Source organism: Hippopotamus amphibius, chromosome 8 (assembly GCF_030028045.1).
Source record: "Hippopotamus amphibius kiboko isolate mHipAmp2 chromosome 8, mHipAmp2.hap2, whole genome shotgun sequence".
Lineage (NCBI taxonomy): Eukaryota > Metazoa > Chordata > Mammalia > Artiodactyla > Hippopotamidae > Hippopotamus > Hippopotamus amphibius.
The window spans coordinates 54,014,722-54,038,523 of NC_080193.1; the positions used below are offsets into that span (position 1 = coordinate 54,014,722).

At 38.0% G+C, this 23,802-nt stretch overlaps 1 protein-coding gene across 1 annotated transcript in view; it reads right to left on the reverse strand.

Moving 5' to 3' along the window:
- Window positions 1-17,859, reverse strand: part of DARS1 (aspartyl-tRNA synthetase 1) — a 66,800-nt gene extending 48,941 nt beyond the window's left edge. Inside the window, exons 1-4 of the mRNA XM_057744765.1 lie at window positions 17,664-17,859; window positions 15,635-15,692; window positions 11,769-11,861; window positions 628-730 (exon numbers count right to left, since the gene is read on the reverse strand). Of these exons, the coding sequence (XP_057600748.1) occupies window positions 628-730; window positions 11,769-11,861; window positions 15,635-15,692; window positions 17,664-17,729 (320 nt within the window). The 5' untranslated portion in view covers window positions 17,730-17,859. The remainder of the gene's footprint in view (window positions 1-627; window positions 731-11,768; window positions 11,862-15,634; window positions 15,693-17,663) is intronic.
- Window positions 17,860-23,802: the final 5,943 nt, after the last annotated feature.

A 23,802-nucleotide genomic window follows, 5' to 3' on the forward strand; every position in this document is an offset into this window, starting at 1 on the left:
GCACAACCACTACACTATCTCTATATCTTGCCCCTTGCAAATGGAACAAAACAGTGAGCTTCTACAGGAACCCCGAGCCAGACAGTAGTACTTTTATGGAGGAAAAAAGCATTCTTTACTTATTTTTTTTTTAAACCTTTTAGGTGTCAAAGTTAAAAGCTGTAACACGTTATAGCATTTGTTTTACTTCCTTCAGGATGGAACTGTTTGCAAAATTACATTCTTTTATTTTAAACACTTCTATTATTCAGTTAGGAAACTTGTTGCTTAATATGCAAATCTCAAACTAGGGGAGGGAGGAAGGAAATGAAGCTCAACAAATACAACAAAATAAAGTTGCTTTGCAGTGTTGAGGCTGCCAGGCTTTTTGTTACTCTACTTGAAAGTAAATGTGACTTGTCTGTAGAGAGTGCTGCTTCAGCAGTTCCAAATGAATTTCAAGCCTGTGTTCCATATTTTCTCTTTTGTAAGTTTAATGTATTCAGCAACACTGAACTGACAATTTAAATAACTACATTTTTAAACAAACGAAGCATTGATGTTAATGTATGAAAATGGTCCAAAGCCCTGGGAGTCTTGGTTCCCACCATTGTTTATTCTGACAACAGGATATAATTGCTTACTTACTTGGCAGCAAATTTAACCATCTGCTTGCTTGCATGGTCTCCCACTGCCACAAGAGCTTGGACATTAAACTGCTGCTGACGTAGGACTAAGAAACACTGCTTCCCTGAAGAAGACATAAAGTATACAAGTGTATTAAGGACATGCTACTTCAGGTTTTACAAAGAAGAAAAATGCTTCTCTACTTTAAAATTGTGCCCAAATTTACTATACTCAACAGGGACATACACATGGGTATCTGGCTTTGGTAGCCAAAATACTCACACTCGGTTGATGAGCTTTAAAGAAACCCAAGTTTCTCCTATGCTTTTAAAATGCTTTTAATATGCTTGTTATGAGGACATAGGCAAATCACTAATTTCAAAAAAGTATTATCAATTAAGAAAATTATTTTGTCATTGTATGGACTTATTAAACAAATTTCAAGTAACTTCAGATCACTTTCAACATTCATTCAATAGTTAGTATATTCTACAGGCAAAGGTACTATGCTAACCATCACAGAAGCCTCAATGGTGCAACCACAAAAGTACGAATAAAGTGCATAGTCACAAGAACATAAACATCTTATGGGGGCAGTTCACTTTATTTCCTATCAAAGTACATTTTAAAGAGTATTTAGAATAACAGGCTGCTTATTTCATGTTCTATTTTCCTCATTTTTCCTTTATTTTCTTCCTAATTATTTCATCCTTTATAATAGTTCCACTTTTTCTTTTTCTTCCTACTCCAAGTAGTTTACTTTGTCTATAAAAGATCATTCTCTTTATGCCCTATAACCAGTTTTATTTCTACATAATTCTGGGCCTCTTGACCACCCCACACCCCTCCTTTTCACAAGGAACTGTCATTCCTTATTCTTAACCTTTTCAAGAATATTATTCATAACAGATCCAGTCACTCACTGTCCTTGTGACAGGTCTTTTCTCCAAAGTAGATCCTTTTTAAAAATCTCTGATCAAGTTTTAGAAAACAACTTCCTCATAAAACAAGTTAAATCTTTTCCAGACCACTTTTCTCATCAGATTGTCTTTCAAAACATCAAAAGATTTTGGTTTTTAAACAGAGAATTATCTTTTAAATTGAGAATTAGCTTTGCCTCCCCTACCCCCACCAAAAGAAAGCAAAAATGCAAGCAGACTTATAGTTAATACTTTTTTTTAAAATTTATTTATTGATTGGTTTTATTTATTGGCTGCGTTGGGTCTTTGTTGCTGCACACGGACTTTGTCTAGTTGTGGCGAGCGGGGGCTGCTCTTCACTGTGGTGTGTGGGCTTCTCATTGCAGTGGCTTCTCTTGCTGCAGAGCACAGGCTTCAGTAGTTGTGGCTCATGGGCTCTAGCACACAGGCTCAGTAGTTGTGGCACATGGGCTTAGTTGCTCCGTGGCATGTGGGATCTATCTTCCTGGAGCAGGGATCGAACCCGTGTCCCCTGCATTGGCAGGCAGATCCTTAACCACTGCGCCACCTAGGAAGTCCCTATAGTTAATACTTTTAATATACAGTTTTGAAATGTAAATCTAACAGCAATTATGAGATTAAAAAAAAGGTTACAGAGTGCCAACAGAGACATAATCTATGGACTTCCGAATGACATATTTTTACCACTAAATAGATTCTATTTTCCCTTTCCTTTGGAGTATGATCCAGTCACTAAGTAAAATCTTAAAAAAGAAAGTTACAAGAATTGAACAAATTCAAAGCGATTTTAAGATGCTGAATGGATAAAGGTTGCTACTGTAGAGAAATCTGCAGATGAATCAAATGACATTATCCCAAGAACTACTCATACCACAGCCAGATACTAGCCCACTTAGAACAGAATGTTAGCATGAAATGGAAGGTAATGTGCATGATTTAGTAAGTACTTTAGCTGCTCTATTAGTGCAGCACTGACCTGCCTGCACTACAAAGCAATCTTGTGATGAACTCCAGTGCTACACAAAGACCTTGAGAGAGAATAGAGGGCCCTACAGTAGTTATAAAGGGTGAGCACAAGAAAACGTCTTTAGGGCAGCACTAAGGGGTGATATTTAGCGTAAGGGTTTGGTAAAGAGTAAAAGCTTTTTAATCAAAAGATGTAGGATCATATTCTACCATTTCCTATGAAGAGGCCTATTGGAAAATTATTAAACTAATTATGCCTCAGTTCTTCAACTGCAAAATGGAGAAAATAACAGTATTATTACTCATGGGGTTTTCTTGAGTTTTCGTCTACAACCTTGAGGATTATATAAGAAGTTTAGAGTTGTGACAGACAACCAATTAATGTTAACTATGAATTAATATCATTAATTAATGTCAATTATTATTATTACTAATAGCACCAGTGCCACTGCCTATTTGAGGACTGATGACCACTTCTGTTTCACAGCTAGATTACTATGTCCAAACACTATAGTGGTGCTGGGAACACAAAGTAAATATTTGTTAGACACTCATGATAGACTATTATGTGAAAAAAACGATAAAGCCACATAAACAGGACAATCATAATTCTGTTTGTGTAAGAAAGTTATAATTGACTGGATAAGAAAAAAACCACCCAAATGTGAAATCAAGCGTATACGAAGAAAAACACCAGAATGTGGCTACTAATGGATGGGGAAATCAAGGGGAATTATTCTGTTCTTCATATTTTCTGAACTTTCTATAATAACCATGTACTATTTTTCTAGTCAGAAAAAACATTTTTAAAGAGAACAATACAATCAAAGAGGTAGGTACATAAGAAAGGTAAGGGTTGAAAGAAAATTGTGGCCATGTTCCAGATTCAACACAAGCACTAAGCAGAACCTGGGAAGTTCAAGAGGCTAAACAGAAGCAAATGCACTCCTAAGATCCGACATACCTGCCAGGGAAAAGAAATCACGAAATTAATGGTTGTGGGTGAAGTAAAGAATGTTTATTGTTCTCTTTTAACGTTTAATGTGTTTATTGTATGCAATTCTAAAAATTAAACCTTTTATTTTTTTAAAAAAGCCAATAGATGGGAGGAAAGGGGAGAAGAGGTGAGACCAATACCATTAGCATATTATTCTACAAACCTACAGTAAGTAAAAATGTACAGAAACAGCCGGATTAATACAGCATAAGAAAGAACTGAGAACAGACCCTATTAGAGCAAAGAGATTCTAATTCTAGATGGAATTCAGGAGATAAACTAAAAAACTGAGTAAAAACTGGAAGTGAACATTAAACTATACAACAGAAAAGGGGAGAACCTTCTAAGTTTGAAAATTATAGAATGTCTATATACAAAAAAAACCACTCTGGGAAAAATACTTGCTGAATGACATATAACCTATATGAGTTAATATCTTTAACACATACAGATCTTAAAGATGTATGAGTAAAGAACACTGAGATCCGGGCTTCCTAGGTGGCGCAGTGGTTAGGAATCCGCCTGCCCATGTAGGGAACATGGGTTCAATCCCTGCCCCAGGAATTAAGCCCATGTGCCACAACTGCTGAGCCCGCACTTTAGAGCCCGTGAATCACAACTATTGAGCCCATGTGCTGCAACTACTGAAGCCCAAGCACCTGGAGCCCATGCCCCGCAACAGGGGAGGCCATGGCAATGAGGAGCCCCCACTCATCACGAGAGAAAGCCCATGTGCTGCAGCGAAGACCCAATACAGCCAATAAATAAATAAATAAATTTATTAAAAAAAAAAACACAACACTGAGATCCCGATAGATTAATGGGTAATGGACTAGAACAAATAATCTGAAAGAAAAAGAAAACAAACCTAGTAAGTAAACATAAGGAGAAAAATGTTGCTGTAAATGAAAGTAATGCAAGTTGAAGCAAACAATGATGATGACTCATTATACCTCATACTAGTAAAGATTTAAAAATATACAATATTAACAATGCTTGGGAACATTAAGTGAAAACTGTTCCTTCATAACTTGTTGATAGCAAGGTGAACTTGTACAATGCTTTCAGAGATCAATTTGGCAATGGGCACTGAAAATGGGCTTAAAATGTTCTCTGATTCAAGAAATACATTTCTTAGAATATATGTTAAGGAAATTAAGTATGGAAAGTCTTAGTGACAAAGATGTTCATAGCAGCACTATTTAAATAAAAAAACTGAGGTTCTATTATCACTCCATATTTATGTTGTCTTCACTAGTGGAACAGATCTACATGGGACTCCAATGCTATGGTCCAAAGTTTTCTGTGATCAATGCACTTTCAAATACTAGAACCTAGATGGTACACTCAAAAAGATTTTTTAAAAGACTTAAGAAGTCAGTACTGGTTTCCTGATAAACAGAGCTGTCGCTCAGACTACCTCTATCAAGTATTTTTAACACCCAAGTTCTTGAAAGGTGTTAGTAAACAAAATTGTTCTTTCTTTGACTCTGGTCAGCAATACACTATACTGTATGGTCTGCTTGGTTCAATGTCTTGCAAGGCCTTTTCTTACAGATATTGGTGAGTGATAACAAGGGGCTGTGTGTGTGTGTGTGTGTGTGTGTGTGTGTGTGTGAGATTCCTTTATGTAAATTTAAAAAACAAAGGATATACTCATACTTGTAAATGCACTTTCTTCTTGAAAGAATACACAAGAAACAACAGTGGCTATTTTGGGGAAAACAGACTGTGATTGGACAGAGGAGCTAGATTTGTGAGACTTCTATTTGTCTTCTTTTTAAAACTGTAGTTGATTTACATTGTATCAATTTCAGGTGTACAGCAAACTGATTCACTTATATGTATGTATTTTCAGATTATTTTCCATTATAGGTTATTACAAGATATTGACTATTGTTTCCTGTGCTATATAGTAAATCCTTGTTGTTTATCTATTTTATATATAGTAGTGTGTATCTGTTAATCCCATACTCCTAATTTATCCCTCCCCCCTCATTTCCCCTTTGGTTACTGTAAGTTTGTTTTCTATGTCTGTGAGTCTATTTCTGTTTTGTAAATAAATTCACCTGTATTATTTTTTAGATTCCACGTATAAATGATATAATATTTATCTCTGTCTGACTTACTTCACTTAGTATGATAACCTCTAGGTCCATTCATGTTGCTGAAAATGGCAATACTTTATTCTTTTTTATGGCTGAGTAGTATTTCACTGTGTGTGTGTGTATTGATATATATATGTATACACACACACACACACACACACACACACGGCACATCTTCTTTATCCATTTATCTGTTGATGGACACTTAGGTTGCTTCCACGTCTTGCCTACTGTAAACAGTGCTGCTATGAACACTGGGGTGCATGCATCTTTATGAATTAGAGTTTTCATCTTTGCTGGATATATGTCCAGGAGTGGGATTGCTGGATCATACTGTAGTTCTATTTTTCATTTTATATCTTTCTGTACTATAGGAAGTTAATTTTTACTATAGCCATATATTACTTTTATTGTAAGAAGCAATTATGTAATTTCTCAGTTTAGCAAAGAGTTCTCATTGCTTAAGTTAGTAAAGGAACTTTATAGGACACCTTAATCAACTGCTACATATTATTCATCTCTCTTCAAGGAACTTCCCAATCAAGAGAAAGTTTAAAGAAAAGAAGTGAAAGTCAATGTTCAAAACAGCTGAATGAATTCACTTTTTAGGTATTTTAAATTTAAGTCCTTAGCAGTTAAAAATTTGTGTTGCATTTTGATTCTTAAGTTTTTAGAAGAGGCAGTTTATTTCTTCAATTTACATAAGTGGAGTGTTTTAGAAAAATGTAAAGTTGGAAACCTCCCTTCACAGCAAACATGGTAGGTTGTCAGGACAAAAGATTTTTAATCTTTAAAAATATGCAAAACACTGCCCTTAATTTGAGGAGAAATGTACAGATATTTGTTATGTAAACAGACTAGGTTTGTTTTTTTGTTTTTTGTTTTTTTTTGCTTAACAGGATTCTAGCTGCCATACTTCTGACACTATGATTTTGACACTTTCGTTTCCTCATTCATGGTTTTTCAGAACTCTGCTTCACTTGAAATCGCCAGCATAGGTTGTTTTTCCAAGTTCAACTTTAATGTGCTACTACTTCTGGAATTAAAACACATAAATGATTCCAAATAAATCATGGTTATTGGTATAGTTTTTTCCATGTAAGGAAGAAGGGAGTAGCAGCAATCAGGGTTCTGCAAACGCAAAGATTTTATTTATTTTTTTCAGATAATATTCTTTGGCAGAAATAAAAAACACTGACTATCATTACTGGCAAGAATGTGGAGAAAGTGGTACTGTCATATACTTGTGGGAGTATAACTGAGTATAGCTTTTTTGGAGGGTAATCTGGTACTGGAAAATTTTAATATGTGTATGCCCACCCTTCAACCCAGCAATTTCACTTCTAGTTATCTATCCTGGAGAAACACTGCCTTATACAGATCTATAATTACTATCATGGAAGTATCACCAAGAAACACTGTTAACTGAAAATAAAAAAAGTTATAGAATAACATGTAAAAATATGGCATCATCTACATAAAATGAGACAAATTAAAACACACACAAAACAAAAACCTGTATCTATGTATGTATGTGTGTGTGCATATGTGCATTAAAAAGATTTTTGGAAAGACACTGAACAAATTATTAAGAATTAAAAGAAAAGGCTGGGGCAAAAGATAGGCACTAGAGAAGAAAAAGGAATATAATTTCCGTATTCTTTGAAAAATTCATGTGAAAATATTAATGTATTACTTGTGTAACTTACAACTTACACACACACACACACTTAAAAACAAAGTAGGATTTTCCAAGTAAAAATTATGAAAACCAGATTAAAGCAATATTCCAGAAAAACATATTATTGAAACTTAGCTTAGCACTATACTAAAAGAATACTACCCACACCTTTACCAAATTCAGTTTATTCCAAGAATCCAAAAATGGTTTTATCCAAAACCATATCCAAAAATCCATTATTGTAAACCACTGCAATTACATACAGTTGATTCTTGCTATTTGGGGTAGTTATGTTTTATAAAATCACCAGAAAAAATAAATCAGCAAATACAGAGCCATTGCTCCTAGGGAAAATAGAGGGTGAGGTTTCTGTGAATATTTGGTTACAATATTTTCATCAGTCCATGAATATGCAAATCTGTTGTGTGTAATTCTGTTTAAAGACAACTTTTTAAAAGTATAAACAGTTGATTCATTAACATAGAACTCATGGCCAACAGCACTATAACTTATGCTTGGACAAAGCTTAGCCAACAACTCGTATCTTCTCCATAACGCATATCACAGCTCTCCTACACTTAGGAGCACTAGAAAACACTTCAGCACTATGCTTGGGGGGCCATTTTAAACAGTCAAGTCACCAACAAAAAGCACAAAGCTGTGAAGAATGTGGTATTAAATAGACTGCGAAAAGGACACTTGCTTATGAGAGCCAATTCAAGGCAGAACTTCACTGTGTTTAACCTCAGCTGAAAATGTGTGCATTGGGAGACAAATTTCTTGCCACTCTGTTCATGCGAATGGCTGCCATGTCTATGAATGACAGTGAAAGCACTGCAAGTATTGATTTTGGGATTACAAATACATGTTAGCAAGTAGGTAAATTTGCAAATATACAATCTGTGGAAAATGAAGATCAACTGTATTTTTAATTTTTTATTATGTGGAAAATTTCACACACAAAAGCAAAGAGAACAGCATAATGAATATATAAATATATTCAACACAATGATATTTTGAGGGAAAAATTTCTGGAAAAGGTCTGATAAAATTTAATATCTACTCCTGATAACAAAAAAACTGGACTAGAAGAAAACTTCTTTTGACCTATGTTTTTAAACTCTGGCATTGTTGTCTAATAACATTTTATGCACAACACCTAAAGTCATAAAACAACTCAGCAGGAATTTATATCTCCACTGTTTAAAAAATTCTTCATTGTGAGAATCCCTGCAATAATGGAGAATCTACTAACTATTGCAGAAAGAAACAAGAAATGAGATAAACATTTGAAAGAAAAGGACAAAATGATCGTTATTTGTAAATGATACCAACGCCTACCTACAATCCTCATGTACCTCAACAATTATCAATTCATGGCCATTCTTGTTTCAGCTTTGCCCCAATCCACTTATCCCTCAATTCCTCTACTATCTTGAAGCAAACCCCTGCAAACTCTCTATTATTTCATCTGTACATAATTCAGTATGGATCCTTAAGAGAGAAGATCTTTTTAAAAATAATGTTATGACAGTATTATTATTTCAACTGAAACAAAACAAACAAAACAACTTTTAACATCAAATATCCAGTCAATTTTCAAATATCTATGTCTCAGAGTCTTTTTTTTTTTTTTTACTGTATATTTAAATTAGGACCGAAATAAGTGATTGGTTGAGAGATATCTTAAATCTATTTTAATCCAACAGGTACCCCCTCCTCCCCTTGCAATTTATTTCTTGAAGAGACCAAGTCCTTTTTGCCCAGTAGATTACTACTAGATTTTGCTGATTGCATCCCCATTGTCATTTAACATGTTCCTCTGTCCTGTAAGTTGATAGTTATTGCTAAAGGCTTAATGAGATTCAGGAACAATTTTCTGGGCAAGACTACTTCACTGGGTGGTGTTGTGTTCTTTCATAAATAGACATAAAATATTCCTGGTTGTCTCTCTATTATGTCGTTAGCAATCACTGATGATCAATGCCTACATAATTCACTGGGGGCAAAATGATGATGTTCTAATATTCTTCATTTTATTAGCTGGATACTTGCCCATATCTACCATTTGGTTAGGCAGTGATATACAATTCATACAGAAATGATACTTTCACTTCAGTATTTACCAGATTTGAAAATAATGAGCTTGTTCCATTGATGACTAACTAGGTTTTTCTGTTTGTTTGCCTTAGCATTATTACAAACATGGATTTAAACATATCTGATGTGTTTCAATTCATTGCAGTTGTCCTTAAATTCAAACTTCCATTTTTTGGATGAGTGTGAAGGGAAGTATTTTCAGTTCAGGCTTACATGTAGTGTGCATTCTATCTTTTAATTTGCTAAATAACTACGTTTAGGAAACAAGGTGCCAGTTTGGACAGGACAAAGGTTCCTGGTCTAATGCGAGACAGACAAATAGATAAAGGATTACAATACAATGTGATTATCTACTGTTAGAATAAATGGCCCAACCTTTCAGGAAGGCAAACCCACATTTTTTAAAAAGTTAAAATTCTACCAGCATTCTTCTCAAACACCAACAGTATTCATCTATTTGGGGGAAGATAATGGAAGAATAAACTATTTTTATTTTTATTTTTTGCCCACGACTTGTGGCTTGTGGGATCTTAGTTCTCTGACGAGGGATTGCACCTGGGCCCTCAGAAGTGAATTATGGAGTCCTGGGACTTCCCTGGTGATCTAATGGTTAAGACTCTGTGCTCCCAATGCAGGGGGCCCAGGTTTGATTCCTGATCAGGGAACTAGACCCCACATGCTACAACTAAAAGAGCCTGCATTCTGCAACGAAATATCCCGTGTGCCACAACTAAGACCCGATGCAGCCAAAAATTAAATAAATAAATGGCCTGTATTAATTATATAATAAATATTTTAAAACACAAAGTAAGAAATCCTATACCACAGAATGTATCAAATAGAAGTAATTAACTCTGCTAGGGAGACAGAAGGTGTCCTGGAAAGCTTCTGAATTCTGTTCATATTCCACCAATTACTATGAGAATTTGGGCAAGTAGCTTTATCATTCTGAGCCTTAGTCTCCTCATTTATAAAGTGCAATACAATGCCTATTCTGCCTACTTCACAAATTTGTGGGGATGATCAAGTGTGAGAAGTATAAAGTTATAAACTAATATAAATGTCACTAATAGTTTCAGACAATTTGGAACACTAGGCTAGGACAATTTCCCATAAGGAGCTGAGCTTTGTCTGAACTCCCCTAATATTTCTTCTCTGTTGTTAATGCTAAATTCTTTTTAATTAATTAATTAATTAATTAAATTGGCTGTGCTGGGTCTTCGTTGCTGCACACGGGCTTTCTCTAGTTGTGGAGAGCGGGGGCTACTCTTCATTGTGGTGCATGGGCTTCTCATTGCAGTGGCCTCTGTCATTACAGAGCACGGGCTGTAGGTGCGTAGGCTTCAGTAGTTGCAGCACATGGGCTCAACAGTTGTGGCTCACAGGCTCTAGAGTATAGGCTCAATAGTTGTGGCACACGGACTTAGTTGCTCCACGGCATGTGGGATCTTCCTGGAGCAGGGATCGAACCCGTGTCCCCTGCGTTGGCAGGCAGATTCTTACCCACTGTGTCACCTAGGAAGTCCCAATGCTAAATTCTCAGTACTATCCAACAGAACTTTCTACAATGATAAAACTATTCTGTATTTGTCTTGTCTGTCTAATACGGGAGCCACTAGCCACTGTGGCTATTAAGCACTCAAAATACTGCAGGTGACCGAGCTATAGAATTTTAATTTTAATTTAAATAGCTAAATATAGCCAGTGGCTACTAGACAACCTTGTCTTAGCTTTATCTTTCTTCTACCTCTCTCCCTATCTACATATTACAAACATAAGAATATTAACAAATGAAAAACTTGTCAAAAACAGTCTTCATTTCAAAATATTAAACTTTTGAGAGGTGCTAGAAAAGTACCTTAGAGTCTTAGATTTCATCTGAGTTTTAAGGCCAGATAATTTCTAAGGATGTCTTATAACAACCTAAAATTAATTAAACACGGACTAATACTTTATAGTGATTTAAGAAGGGAAACAGGACTTCCCTGGTGGCACAGTGGTTAAGAATCTGCCTGCCAATGCAGGGGACATGGGTTTGAGCCCTGGTCCAGGAAGATCCCACATGCTGCAAAGCAACTAAGCCTGTGCGCCACTAGAACTGAGTCTGCATGCTACAACTACTGAAGCCCTCGCACCAAGAGCCTGTGCTCTGAAATAAGAGAAGCCACTGCAATGAGAAGCCCATGTACCACAATGAAGAGTAGCCCCTGAACAAAGACCCAATGTAGCCATAAAGAAAGAAAGAAAGAATAAATAAATGGAAAACAGGCGTTTTTGTTTTCTTTTAAAGATTTACTTTGATCTGTGAGAAATCTGCAAAACAAAAAAATTCACCGATTACCAGAATAGCTGTAATTATTTAATCTTACCTTTAGCTCTGCTGGTATGAACCCTTGCTCGCACCCAAACAACTTCATCAGCTTTCTGTACTGTCAAGTCACTAATTCGAACCAAAACTCGATCTGCAGCAAATAAGTGAAACAATTTTGTAATTCAGAATTTACAAAGAGATCAAGATCAAAATTATTTTGGTTTGGTAGCTGGCATAAGTACTTGGTATTATCTTAAATGATTCTCAATCTCTAGCAACACTCTTTTCTTTCACTTTTTTAAAAAAAATTGGTTTATAACATTGGTTTATAACATCATGTAAGTTTCATGTGCATAACACTGTATTTCAACTTCTGTCTACACTACAGCATGCTCACCACTAAAAGTTTAGTTTCCATCCATTACCATACGGTTCACCTATTACCCATTTCACCCTCCCCCATGCTCCTACCCCTCTGGTAAACACTACTCTGCTCTCTTTATGAGTTTGTTCATTTATTTATTCTTTTTATATTCCAAATATGAGTGCAATTATACAGTACTTATCTTTCTGTTTGACTTATTTCACTTAGCATTATACCCTTCAAGTCCATCCATGTTGTTGCAAATGGCAAGATTTCATCTTTTTTTTTTAATGGCTGAGTAGTATTCCATTTTATATATATATATATATATATATATATATATGTCATACCTTCTCTATCCATTCATCTGTTGATAGACACCTAGGTTGTTTTCATATTTTGGCTATTGTAATCAATGCTGCAGTGAACATATTTTCACTGCAGTAAAATTAGTGTCTTCATATTCTTCAGATAAATACCCAGAGGTGGAACTACTAGATCATATGGTAGTTCAGTTCTTAATTTTTTGAGGAACCTACATACTGTTTTCCATAGTGGCTGTACCAATTTACATTCCTACCCACGGTGTATGAGGGTTAACACCTTCTTTTCTATCACCTACATATGCAGTCTGCCTCAAGTTTTATGAATTGTACATTCTAAATATATCTCTAAAATCTATCCAATTCTCTTTCATTCTCACAGCCACCATTCCAAAGCAAAGTACTATTATAACTTGCCTAAACTACAGCAAAAGCCTTCTAACTGGCAATCCCCTGACCCGCTAATTCAGTCTACATTGGAGTCAAAGAGATAATTTCAAAAGGCAAATCTCCTGAACACTTCAATGACTTATAAAGCCAAATACAGCCTGTCTTCACCTGCCAGTGCCTAAAGCGGATATGGCAGGATTCTCTGCAGGCCTGGACAGTCATAGTACCCCATTTCACAGGACACAGTGACTGATCCAGGGAAGGGCATGTTACTCAAACTGAGCTAATCAACAGTCCCTCTCTGGTACTTAATATACAGATAATGGGAATAAAGCTGTCTTCCCAGGGTCGCTGAGCTGAGATGGTGCAGGCCCAGGGCTGCAGCCACCATCTTTCCTACTACCTGAATTTGCAGGATGAGAGAATGAGGTCAGTAGCCTAGTGGAAGCAGAGCCAAGAAGTAGAGACAAAAAGCCCTGAAGATAATGCGCAAACCTCTAAATCCTATCATGCCTTATGCCATCGCACACTTGGTATCCTACAGTTACGTGAACCTGTAAATCCCCCTCTCGGCTATTGGTGAGCCCCAACAATTATGCTCCCCAATACTAATAACAAAGTACTACATCTATCTGGTGTCCCCCAAACAGGAAAACTGTGAAAAAACTATGATGTGAAGATAGTGATACAAGGCAATCATGATCCAGAAATCATTTTGTTATTGTTCTAAATATGCAATGATTTATTAAAGAGAAAGATTTAAGTATTAATTAAAAATATTTTAATAGAAATGATACCACAACATCATGAATAAGAAAAGCTCTCTATTCTCAAGAGTTATGGTGCCTAATTGTAACCAAATCTATCAATATCACATGCAGTAAAACCTAGTTACTGTAATACTAAAAACATCTTTATGGGGGATATTCTAATAAAATCAAATTGTAAATATATTTTACCTTTGTCTAAATGTATTTACAGTTTGTCTCTTGAAGTAAAGATGCAGCTTAGAGAGAATTTGATTTACAGGAGAATACCATGGTTCTCATTGCCAAAAGCAAAGAGAATGAATGAGAAATTTTCAAGCATTGGGCATCACAAGGGAATTTCTGCAAAACTGTTCATGGACTTTATGAGTTAAACCAATTTCCAAGTTAAGCTGTGTAAACTCAAGACGAAAGTGAAAGAGAAAAGACAGACAAAGCAATGTAATATTTTAAAAGACAGATCTGAAAATGCCAAGATTGAAAAAGCAAACAACTTACTAGGCAATCAAAACTCAACACCAAACAAAATGCATAACATAAGTCTAAAAGAACAGACTCATAAATCAGCATCACGATTACAGCAATTTTAATAGTAGTTTGGAAAAGAAAGAGTAATGGCCCTTCTTTCATGTGGCATTCCAATTAGTTAGCACAGGGGTTCTCAACCTTTAACACATCCACACATACCTGAGGCGCATGTCACACTCCCACCAGTATGACTGGCTGAGGCAATGATCAGGGGCAGTAGGGTTTCAGTTTGAAAAACTACTACCTCCTCCACAGTTAAGTCACTGGTATTAGAATGAAAGAATTTGGAAAAATGGAAGCAGACAGGAAAGAAAACTTTATGCTGAACACAGTGTTATGATTTTAACAGAAGTAAAACCAAGGGCAGAATTTTACTGTTATTTAATGTAATCAGATTACATAGGTAGTTTATCCTTCCTTTTGGTGGGGAGAGCTTGTAAATGGAAGACAGTAGTCTGGATTTGCTAGCTAAATAAGAATAGTAATCACAGCAAAGGGTGACTGGGGCTTATGTAAGAGACAAACTCCAATCAGACTTTTTGTGTTAGAGTTCAAGGAAGTCCAGTTCAGGAAGATAGTTAAGCTGAAAAAAAAGTCTCATATGACCCCTTCTGTTTGTCCTGGGAGGGGTAGTCCTCTTCTATACATACTGCTTGTATCCCACTTTACACTCAATTATTTTACTTCACCATCTTTATCTTTTGGAAATGGTTTATTCTTAGTAACCTACTTTGGCCTTTCGTTGCACACCTTTCCAACAAAGTTGGGAAGGAAAAGTGATTTTGTGATCATGCAATAAATTAAATCCAAAATAACAATTGAAATTGACCTGAGGTATATTACTTTCAAAGCATAAAATTCATAGGCAGGCATCTAAATTAGAAGTACTCAGTGCTTCCAATGGGCCAGAGCTTAAAGGTCTGCAGTTGTACCAAAGTTTCAAAGACATAATTTGGGGTGTCTAACAAAAGAAAAATGATTGTTAAATAGTTGAGTAGGATAACTTTGTTGAATTTGAATATATATAACAGCAACAAAAGGAAGACAAATATTTACAAACAGAAAACCTACAGGTCTGAGAGAAACAATTAACAAGTCAATTTCAAAGAAATATAAATATATGCTCTAAATATATGCAGTTTATTGTATGTTAACTGTATCTCAATAAAAAAAGAAATATAATAAAGTCAAAGAGGAAAGTAAAGGAGGTAGCTTCATAAAGCATGCAAAAAAGGCTCCGTATGATGAAGGCAGCTACTAATAACCATCTTTCATCTCCTAGGCCAGAGTCAAATCTCTCACGTGATCACTTAGGAATATCTTTTTAATATAATTTACCATTTACAATATACTAATTTAACATATTTTCTTCCTTTTCTAGATTAGGGACCCTAAACTGACAATGTTTGCACAAAGTTATGGCATATGCTTGCCATTTAAGCTTTTCAGAATTATGTTTTCAGTTATGTCAACCTTACTTAAAACTTCATGAAGAACTTTCCTGGAATTAGAAAGAAAAAAAAGGTTTATTTATTATCACATAACTACTAACCTGGTTTTTCTTGTGATTGTATCATTGAAGATACTCCGTATCTTTCTTTTGCGTAATCCTACAAAAAAAGTTTTTATATTATGACTTTTTATTTAAACGCTAATAGCATAGTAAACACAGAAATACAAATAACAGAAAAAGAATTCATTTTAACTTTTAGGACCATTTTATTAATTGAGTAGTAGTTTTAAAGTGTGGAAATCTGTCACATCATTTATTTATGCACTCCACAGAAACAAGATAAAGTACCCAACTTCTGGTTTTGAAGATCACCACTTCTGGACTGATATACCATACACAATAGCACTCTCAAATAAAATTTACACACATGTACAACACATCTTAACTACTTTCTTCAAAAAGGAGGTTAAACCACTTCAAAGCAGGATTATAAAATTTCCTCTGTGAAGCGAGAAGGATGAGGTACCACAGTTTTATTAACTTCCTATTACAGGAAGAGATGTTCAAAGAGAATCAACATTTAGGGGTAAGCTTTCTGAGCACCAGATGTCCAGTTTTTAGAAATCAGAGATGTTGGATATAAGCTAACTACAACTTTCCTTTTGTAAAACATCATCAAAAAATTCACCAGCTTCCTGTTTCTAAAAACCATCCTCATGATATCAGGTTGCAAGCGGTCTGACACTGACAATATGACACCAAAATTCTTGTTACAGATTTCAAGTGAGGAACAGGAAAAAGGAGATCCAGAGTCCAAACTATTATTAACAAGCTATACTGATTAAATTGTTAAGTAGCCTTTTATTTGAACCTCACTTTATATAGAGAATGATCTCTTAAGATCTTTGCACCTATAAAGTGACATAACTCTGCCACAGTGTCTACCTTATATATAGACTATCTGCAAAGATGCACTGGTATTTTACATAATTTATCAAATCAATACACAAAAATGGTTTCTTAAATTTTACAAGGTAACTTAGGATGTCGACGAAACAGTTTCTGTCACTATAGCTATCTTTTGGAATCCTCTCCTTTAGATTTGGAGGATATTACATTTTGACATTTTGTGTTTATACCAAAACAAGCCAGACAACATGTTAAGGTGCTTACTAAACAATTTTTTTTTCGAATTAAAAAAATACACCTTATAGACAAAGAGAACTCCATTCCTACTAGAAAGATACAGTCACACAATGTAGCAGGAGGGCAGCATAAATAGGTAACAGCACGTGAATAGAAAAAAAGGTGGGGGCACTTATTAGTACTGTTCATATTTCAGCAACGCTTATTCCATTTAATGTTCTTATAATGACCTATTCCTTATGAAGTTTATCACAAATTCATATTTCCTCAATAGAAAAGTTAGGAGCCAGGTAGGGATTTCAATTTCACCAAGAGCAAACGTTTGTAGAATAGTTTCAAACTTTCATTTCTGAAAAGCACTGAAGGACCACAGGGTATTACGAATTACATAGATGATTTTGGGTCACTTCATCTGAAACGCATTCTCTGCAAACTTCCTTACCTACCTCACTTGGGTTACTTAGGGGAAGAAAGGAAATAAAAATGACAAGTGTTCTCTAAAGCTGTGACATGGAAAATGGTCATTAAAGATACTGGCAGATCGTTTTACGAAGTACTGCCATTACTTGAAAAACGTTAGGAACACGAGGCCTGAGCAAATATCGATTTACTAGTGGACATTAAAATTTTCCGGGTAAGAGATGGATTACGTGAAGGACGTGCTTAACCCAGGGAGCTTTAAGTGTCACCCCGCCGCTCCTACTTCCGGGGCAATTGGTACTTCATGGCGCCCCCCACCCCCCAGCCCCGGGACACGCTTCTTGTAGACCAGGCCTCCCAGGCGCCCCAGTGAGAAATGCGATCCGGAGTGGGTCTGGCCATGCTGCCCGGACAAAGGGCCCCGGACCCCAGGCCCGTGGCCTGCACGCAAAGTGCCAACAGGGATCCAGAGGCCAGGGCCCCGCTCACCCTACTCCCTCCCTCAGCGCGGTCCCGGCCCAGGGGGTCTGTCCGCCCAGGCCCGAGGAAGGAGGAAACCCACTTCCGCCGCGTCCATGATCTCCCGCGGCTTCTCCTGACTCTTGCGGCTGGCGCTGGCGCTGGGCATCTGGACAAATGGACGGGGCAGCGATCACCACCCTCCCTCGCAGGCTTCCGTAGGGCAGGCCAAAGAGGCTTCTCTCTCCCGCACAGCCTCCGCCCTCCCTCCACGCCTGTCACACAGCACACGCTCTCCGACAACTCGTGGAGGGGCGGCTCCGGAAAGATCGCGAGATCTGCAGTTCTCTCGAGATCCCGGAGCGCTGTAAAGCGGACGGCCAAGCGCCGGCCTCTTCTCTTCTTGCCCCGCCCCTGCGGGTGTTCGCCTGGAGTTAGAGGGAATCCCCAGGAATTCGTTATAGTCTCGCGAGATTGACTCTGAGGGGAAGGGTCCCAGGGTACCAGTAGACGCGCCGTGGCAGTCTAGTTTTTACCCCTATCCCACTTGCGAAGTGTACTGTGTTCTCTTTTCAGCCGTATTTACTCCTCCTCGCTTTAAGAGCAGACTGTTCACGAAAACATCCACCCACGCTCGGGACTCGACTTTTCCTCCCTTGAACTTCTCCGCCTTCAAGACTCCCCAGCGGCAGTGTACCTGCCTGGCCTCATGGCAGACCTCTTCGCAAAAAGCTGCTATGTACTGGGACACAGGAGTGCTGGGTTATAGGCAGTTGGCTTGCTAAGGTAGGAATCGCTACTGGTACCCAAGTGATAGTGAGGTGTAAACAGAATGATAAAACCCCGCACATAACTGCGCTGATTGCCTGGAACCTGTTGGATTGTTTGAGGCAATGCAAAATGTTGGTTGTCCAATGCGTGAATTTACCCATGTTAGGCTTTAAAAAAATTGCCAACCACGAGCCTCTTATTGCAATTGAAAGTAATTTGGGGCCTGGTCAAATACTCTTTTCTCTGCTAGACCTCTTTGTACTCTGTTTTAACTATCCTAGTAGTCTTAGCTTGGCACAAAGTGGCACCGTTTATACTTGCTCAGGAGTGCAGCTAGACCCTAGTGCAAATGAAAGGTCTCTGGAAGCTACTGCATTCAGGTCCTGGGATACAACAGTGAGAAGACAGGCATGGTCTCTGCACTCGTGTAGCTTACCATCTTAATTGCAGGTGTGAAGTAGAGGTACCAAGTGCTATGAGAGTTTCTTTTAGGGCATTCCCCTAAGGCTTCTCTGAGAAAGGGATACTTCATCTAAACTCTAAAGTAGGAGTAGAGGTCAGCCAAATGAAGAGGGCCCTAAAGAATATTCAAGGCAGAGGGGGTTAGGGAGAGAAAGACCTTGGCTCAGTTTTGGATGTAGTGCATATGAGATGCCTTTGAGACATTTAAGGGGAGAATGTGCAGGTAACCTCTGGCTTTGTGGGGTCTGGAGCATAGAAGAGAGGTCTGGGTTACAGGTAAAGATGAGCAAGACACCAGCAGGTAGGCGGTAGTTGAAACCCTGGACTAGGGAAGAGAATGTTCCAAGAAGAGAGTGTTAACATTGTCAGCTGCTGCCTAGACTTCAAGTAAGATGATGACTGAAAAATAGTTGTTGGATTTAGCAACATAGAGGTCACTGGTGTTCTTAGTAAACACTTCATGATGAAGTGATGGGGTCAGAATGGGCTGAGAAGTGAGTGAAAGTGAAGAAATAAAAGTAATTATAGCAAACCTTTATATAGCACTTACTGTGTGCCAAGCACTGTTGTCAGTGTTTCACATATATCAATATTAACTCATTTAATGCTTACACCAGAGAGATAATATTGTAATCTTTTTGCATCTGGGGAAATTGAGGCAGAGAGAGGTGAAGTAACTTGCCCATAGTTCCAGAGCCATTAAATGATGTGTTTCAAATAGGTAGTGTGGTGCCAAGATCCATGTTCTTAACCACTATACCTCACTGCCTTTCCTGTCTTCAGTAGAGAATGAGAAGATTGGATGAGAGGTGAAGGAAAAATATAGGTGGTAGCTAATGGGAAATAAGTCACGTGAAGCTTTTTTAAAGAAAAGACTTGAGTGCATTTAAAAATTAATGGAGGGACTTCCCTGGAGGTCCAGGGGTTAAAACTTTGCCTTCTAATGTAGGTGGTGTGGGTTCAATCCCTGGTGGGGGAGCTAGGATCCCATATGCCTTAGGGCCAAAAAACCCACCAAAAACAAAAAACAAAAAACAAAACCCTAAATATAAAACAGAAACTATTGTAACAAATTCAATAAAGACTTTAAAAATGGTCCACATGAAAAACATCTTAAGAAAAAACGAATGGGAAGGATTCATGAAAAAGTATATGAATATGCGAGACAGAGAAGGATTTAGAGATGGTTTAAGATTTTTTTTTTTTACTAAGGGAGAGATGGTATTCAAAACATAGACAGTGGGACAAGGGGAGGAGGGACATTTCCTCTATCACAGCTGGAGGTGAGGAAGCTAGGATATTGTAGGTGTTTGATTTTAGGAAAATGAGAGAACTCCCATGTGATAACTTCTGTTTTCCCTGGAGGAGGCTACGTTATGAGTGTCGGGGTTAAGGGTTTGAGGGGAGGGAGAAAAGGGAGATTGGTGATTTGAGGAAAACAGAAAAGGTTAGACTAGTCCTGGAGGTTTTTTGGTATTTGGTATTATTTCTAGGCCTTGTAAGGACCCGTTTAGGAAGAACCCATAAATTGACCATGGAACTGAAACTTCTGCAGTAGCATGTGGCTGGTATGGTGCAGTCACAAAGAGGCAGACAGTTACTTCAGTCAGTGTGGGCGCTTTCGTGCTGGTGCTGCTCAGCGGAAGGGAGCCCAGGAGAGGTCTGCCCTGAGTAGCCGTACAAATGCCATACACATCCCAGGCAAATGGGAAGGGAATTTTTACCTGTAATTTTTTGAAAGAGCAACATTGAGCATATCATTTATTCTTAAATCAGGATGGAGGAAAGGACAGAGATGCAAATAGTTGAATGTGGCTATGCAGACAGATGGGTGGCCCTGAAATTTGAAGCGTGAAGTTTGAAGAAAAGGAGTAAATTTTATTCCCCTTTTAATTGATCAATGATTATTTATAAACATGGCAACCATTATGCCACGTTCTGGCAATAAAAAGATAAATTGGGATCCTGGTTCTCATTAATACATAGTCCACTTAGGAAGACTGTGTAATTAATGATAAAGAAATGTGAAAATGGTAATATTGGTAAGTATGTGCATTCCCAGAAAGGGCCCTAAGATTCACTTTGAGTGGGCAGTTAAGGGTACATGCCCACTACTGACCCAGTCACTATGGTCAGGGAAATGGAATGTTCTGATTTTTTTAGCCTAGGCAGCATTTCCCCTGGAGCTTGGGACAGTGTTAGCCTTATTGGAATCATTGGCAACCACTGTCAGAAGCATGGGACAGGGAAATGGATCCTGGAAAGGCAACTACAAATGTCCACTGAAAAGGCCAAGGAGATCTGGGCTCTGGGCAGATAAGCAGACTCTAAGGGAGAGCCTCCTCTTATCACGTCAGGGTTGCTTGGATATGCTGTGTTAGTTACTTACAAAGTAACTCCCAAAATCTCAGCAACTTAAAACCTATTTCTTGCTCATGTTATGTCTGTAGTAGGTTAACCAAGGGGCTGTACTCCTGTAGTCACTTAGGCACCTAGGTTGGTAGATGCTCCATCTTGACACATGCTTCGTGATCACAGAGGCAGGGAAAAGAGAACGTAGCTCTTAAAGTGGCTGCCTGGAGGTGATGTAGTTCACATTCTACTCCTATTTCATTGGCCACGCAAGTCACATGGCCATTCCTGAGGTCAGCAGGGCAGGATAATTTACTCATTCCTCAGGGAGCAGCACTGAATCTTTGTGATCAAGGAAACATTCTGTCATAGTCTTAGAAGGGAGTCTATGAAGCTGTTCCATCTTGGGATTTTTTTTAAGCTGTTATTCCCTCAACTAGGTATAGTCCTCATGTATAAACTGATGGTCAGAAATCTGAATAAAAATCCCATATATTATTCCTTAGCTATAGTAGGGAATCTTAACTTTCCAGCTCTTCATTGCCCATGATGCCTCTACGTGCACTTCATTGCCCATGACGCCTCTATGTGCACTTACTTTGATCCCCTTACTTTGATAGATTATTCTTATTTAGGACATAGCCCTGGGGGAATACGCTTGCTTCTGGCTCTCCTTCCTGGTGGTTATGGGAGAGAAAAATTTTCTGGACCAGTGGCCACCTACCATGTGCCTGAGGTCTTATGTATCTGCTCTTGTAAAGATACAACTGCAACTAAAGCTAAGACTTGGTTGAATTTGCAGTAGTCAGTTGTCAGCCTCCTGGATGGGTCTGGTTTTTGCAGGAGCCAGACTGGTGAAAATTGGAATATGATGGGAACTGTCAGCTATCAGGTCTTCAAGGATTGCTCTCATCTCTGCCATTTCCCCTGTGGATGTGATACTGTTTATAATTTACTGTCCTAGTTGGGGACGGGAGAAGCAAATTTAAGAGTTTTCCTGTTAGCTTTCTGTAATATGATAGCCTTAACCCACAGGCCAAGGAGCTGTAAGGGAACAGTTCTGCCTTGTCACCCGACCTCCTTGCAGGTATCCAAATAAGCCACATAGGCAAGGGTTGACTTGAAGTGCAGCTAATCTGAGTCTTGGAAAAACACCCTGTGATCCTCCTATAACAGAAGGGAATGAGCCAGTCTCCCACTGGCTTCTGTGTCTTCTCTGGAAGGCTGTCTGATGAATTATGGGACTTTCAGCCACCTGCCTCTCACCCCTACAGCTACACAATGTAAAAGTGTGTAGCTGAAGTCTATCCTCCTCAGCAGCAGGGTGTCCCATGAGTCACGTTGCAGTCATCTGGTCCCTTTTGTTTCAGTGTTGTCCTTTTTGATGTGTAGGACAAGGATCAAGGGGGGCTGGCACCTTTGGCTATTCTTCTTTTTACTAAGTAAGTAGCAAACTGTTTAAATCTAAAAGTGGTTGTTATACCTTTACCGATCAAATCAGTCAGGGTTTGACCTTGGCCTTGCTTGTCTTGTGTGTTCCTGTTTTGTCAGGAACCAATGTGGGGTTCTGCCAACTACCAAATGTGTCCATTCCAAACTATGCATTTAGGGACCAGGAAAATGACTCTGGGACTGATGGACATATTCTAGGTGTTGCTGTTAAGAGGTTTGAAGCACCATTGTGATTCCTAATCCTTTGTATGTGATTTTTTTTCCCCTGGGAAAAAGAAGTTTGCAGGATATCTGCTAAGTAGGTTACCACAGGCCCCTTCCTAATTCTCTGGAATTTCACAATGTGTACCATTCCTGTGGGTCTAAATTCAACATTGTGCTGGACACTCAGCAGGCCTTTCAATCTGGAAACTCACTTAGTTCTGGGGCATTTTCTTGAAAAATTTCTTTGATGATTCCCTCCCTTTCATTTCCTCTCTGCATTCTTTCTTGACTTCTTAGTATTCAAATATTGGCCTTTCTGAGCGGGTCATCTTATTTTCTTATCATTTCTCTCTGTTTTCCATCTCTTTGCCGTTTGAACTGCGTTTGGGAAAATTTCTTCAGCTTTATCTTCTAATCTTTGAATTGAGATTTTCTCATTTCTGCCATCATGTGTATAATTTCCCAAAGCACCATTTTATTCTCTGAATTGTGTTTTAAAAGAATAGAATCCTGATCTTTTTACATGAATGCAATATCTTATCTTTCTGAGCATATTAATAAGGTGATTTTGGGGGGTAGGTTTTAAGTATTCTCTCTGCATAGTCCATTTCTTACAAGTTGCTTTTTGTTTGTTTTTGGTCTCTATCTCCCGTGTTAGAGACCCACGTCAGCTGTCTGGTGAATCCTGATTTATTTTAATTTATATTTCCTGTATATTGCGATGTTTTAACATCCATCCATTCATTCACTCATTTGTTTGTGGGTGAATCTTTGTCAGCTCATGTTAAAAGTGGGGACTAAAAAGCTAATTGGAAACTCTGAGCATTTGAATGGGGTTCGCCAACTTCGGGTTTTAATATGTGATGATCTGGTTGGGCTGTTTGATGGGCAACCCTAGGTGTCAGTATCTTTAGATCTCTCCCACTGGCTGGTCAGATTGTTCGGGATAAAATTCTTCTAATCTCCTATCTGAAAAGTAAAGGTCTGCCAGTGTTCTGGGA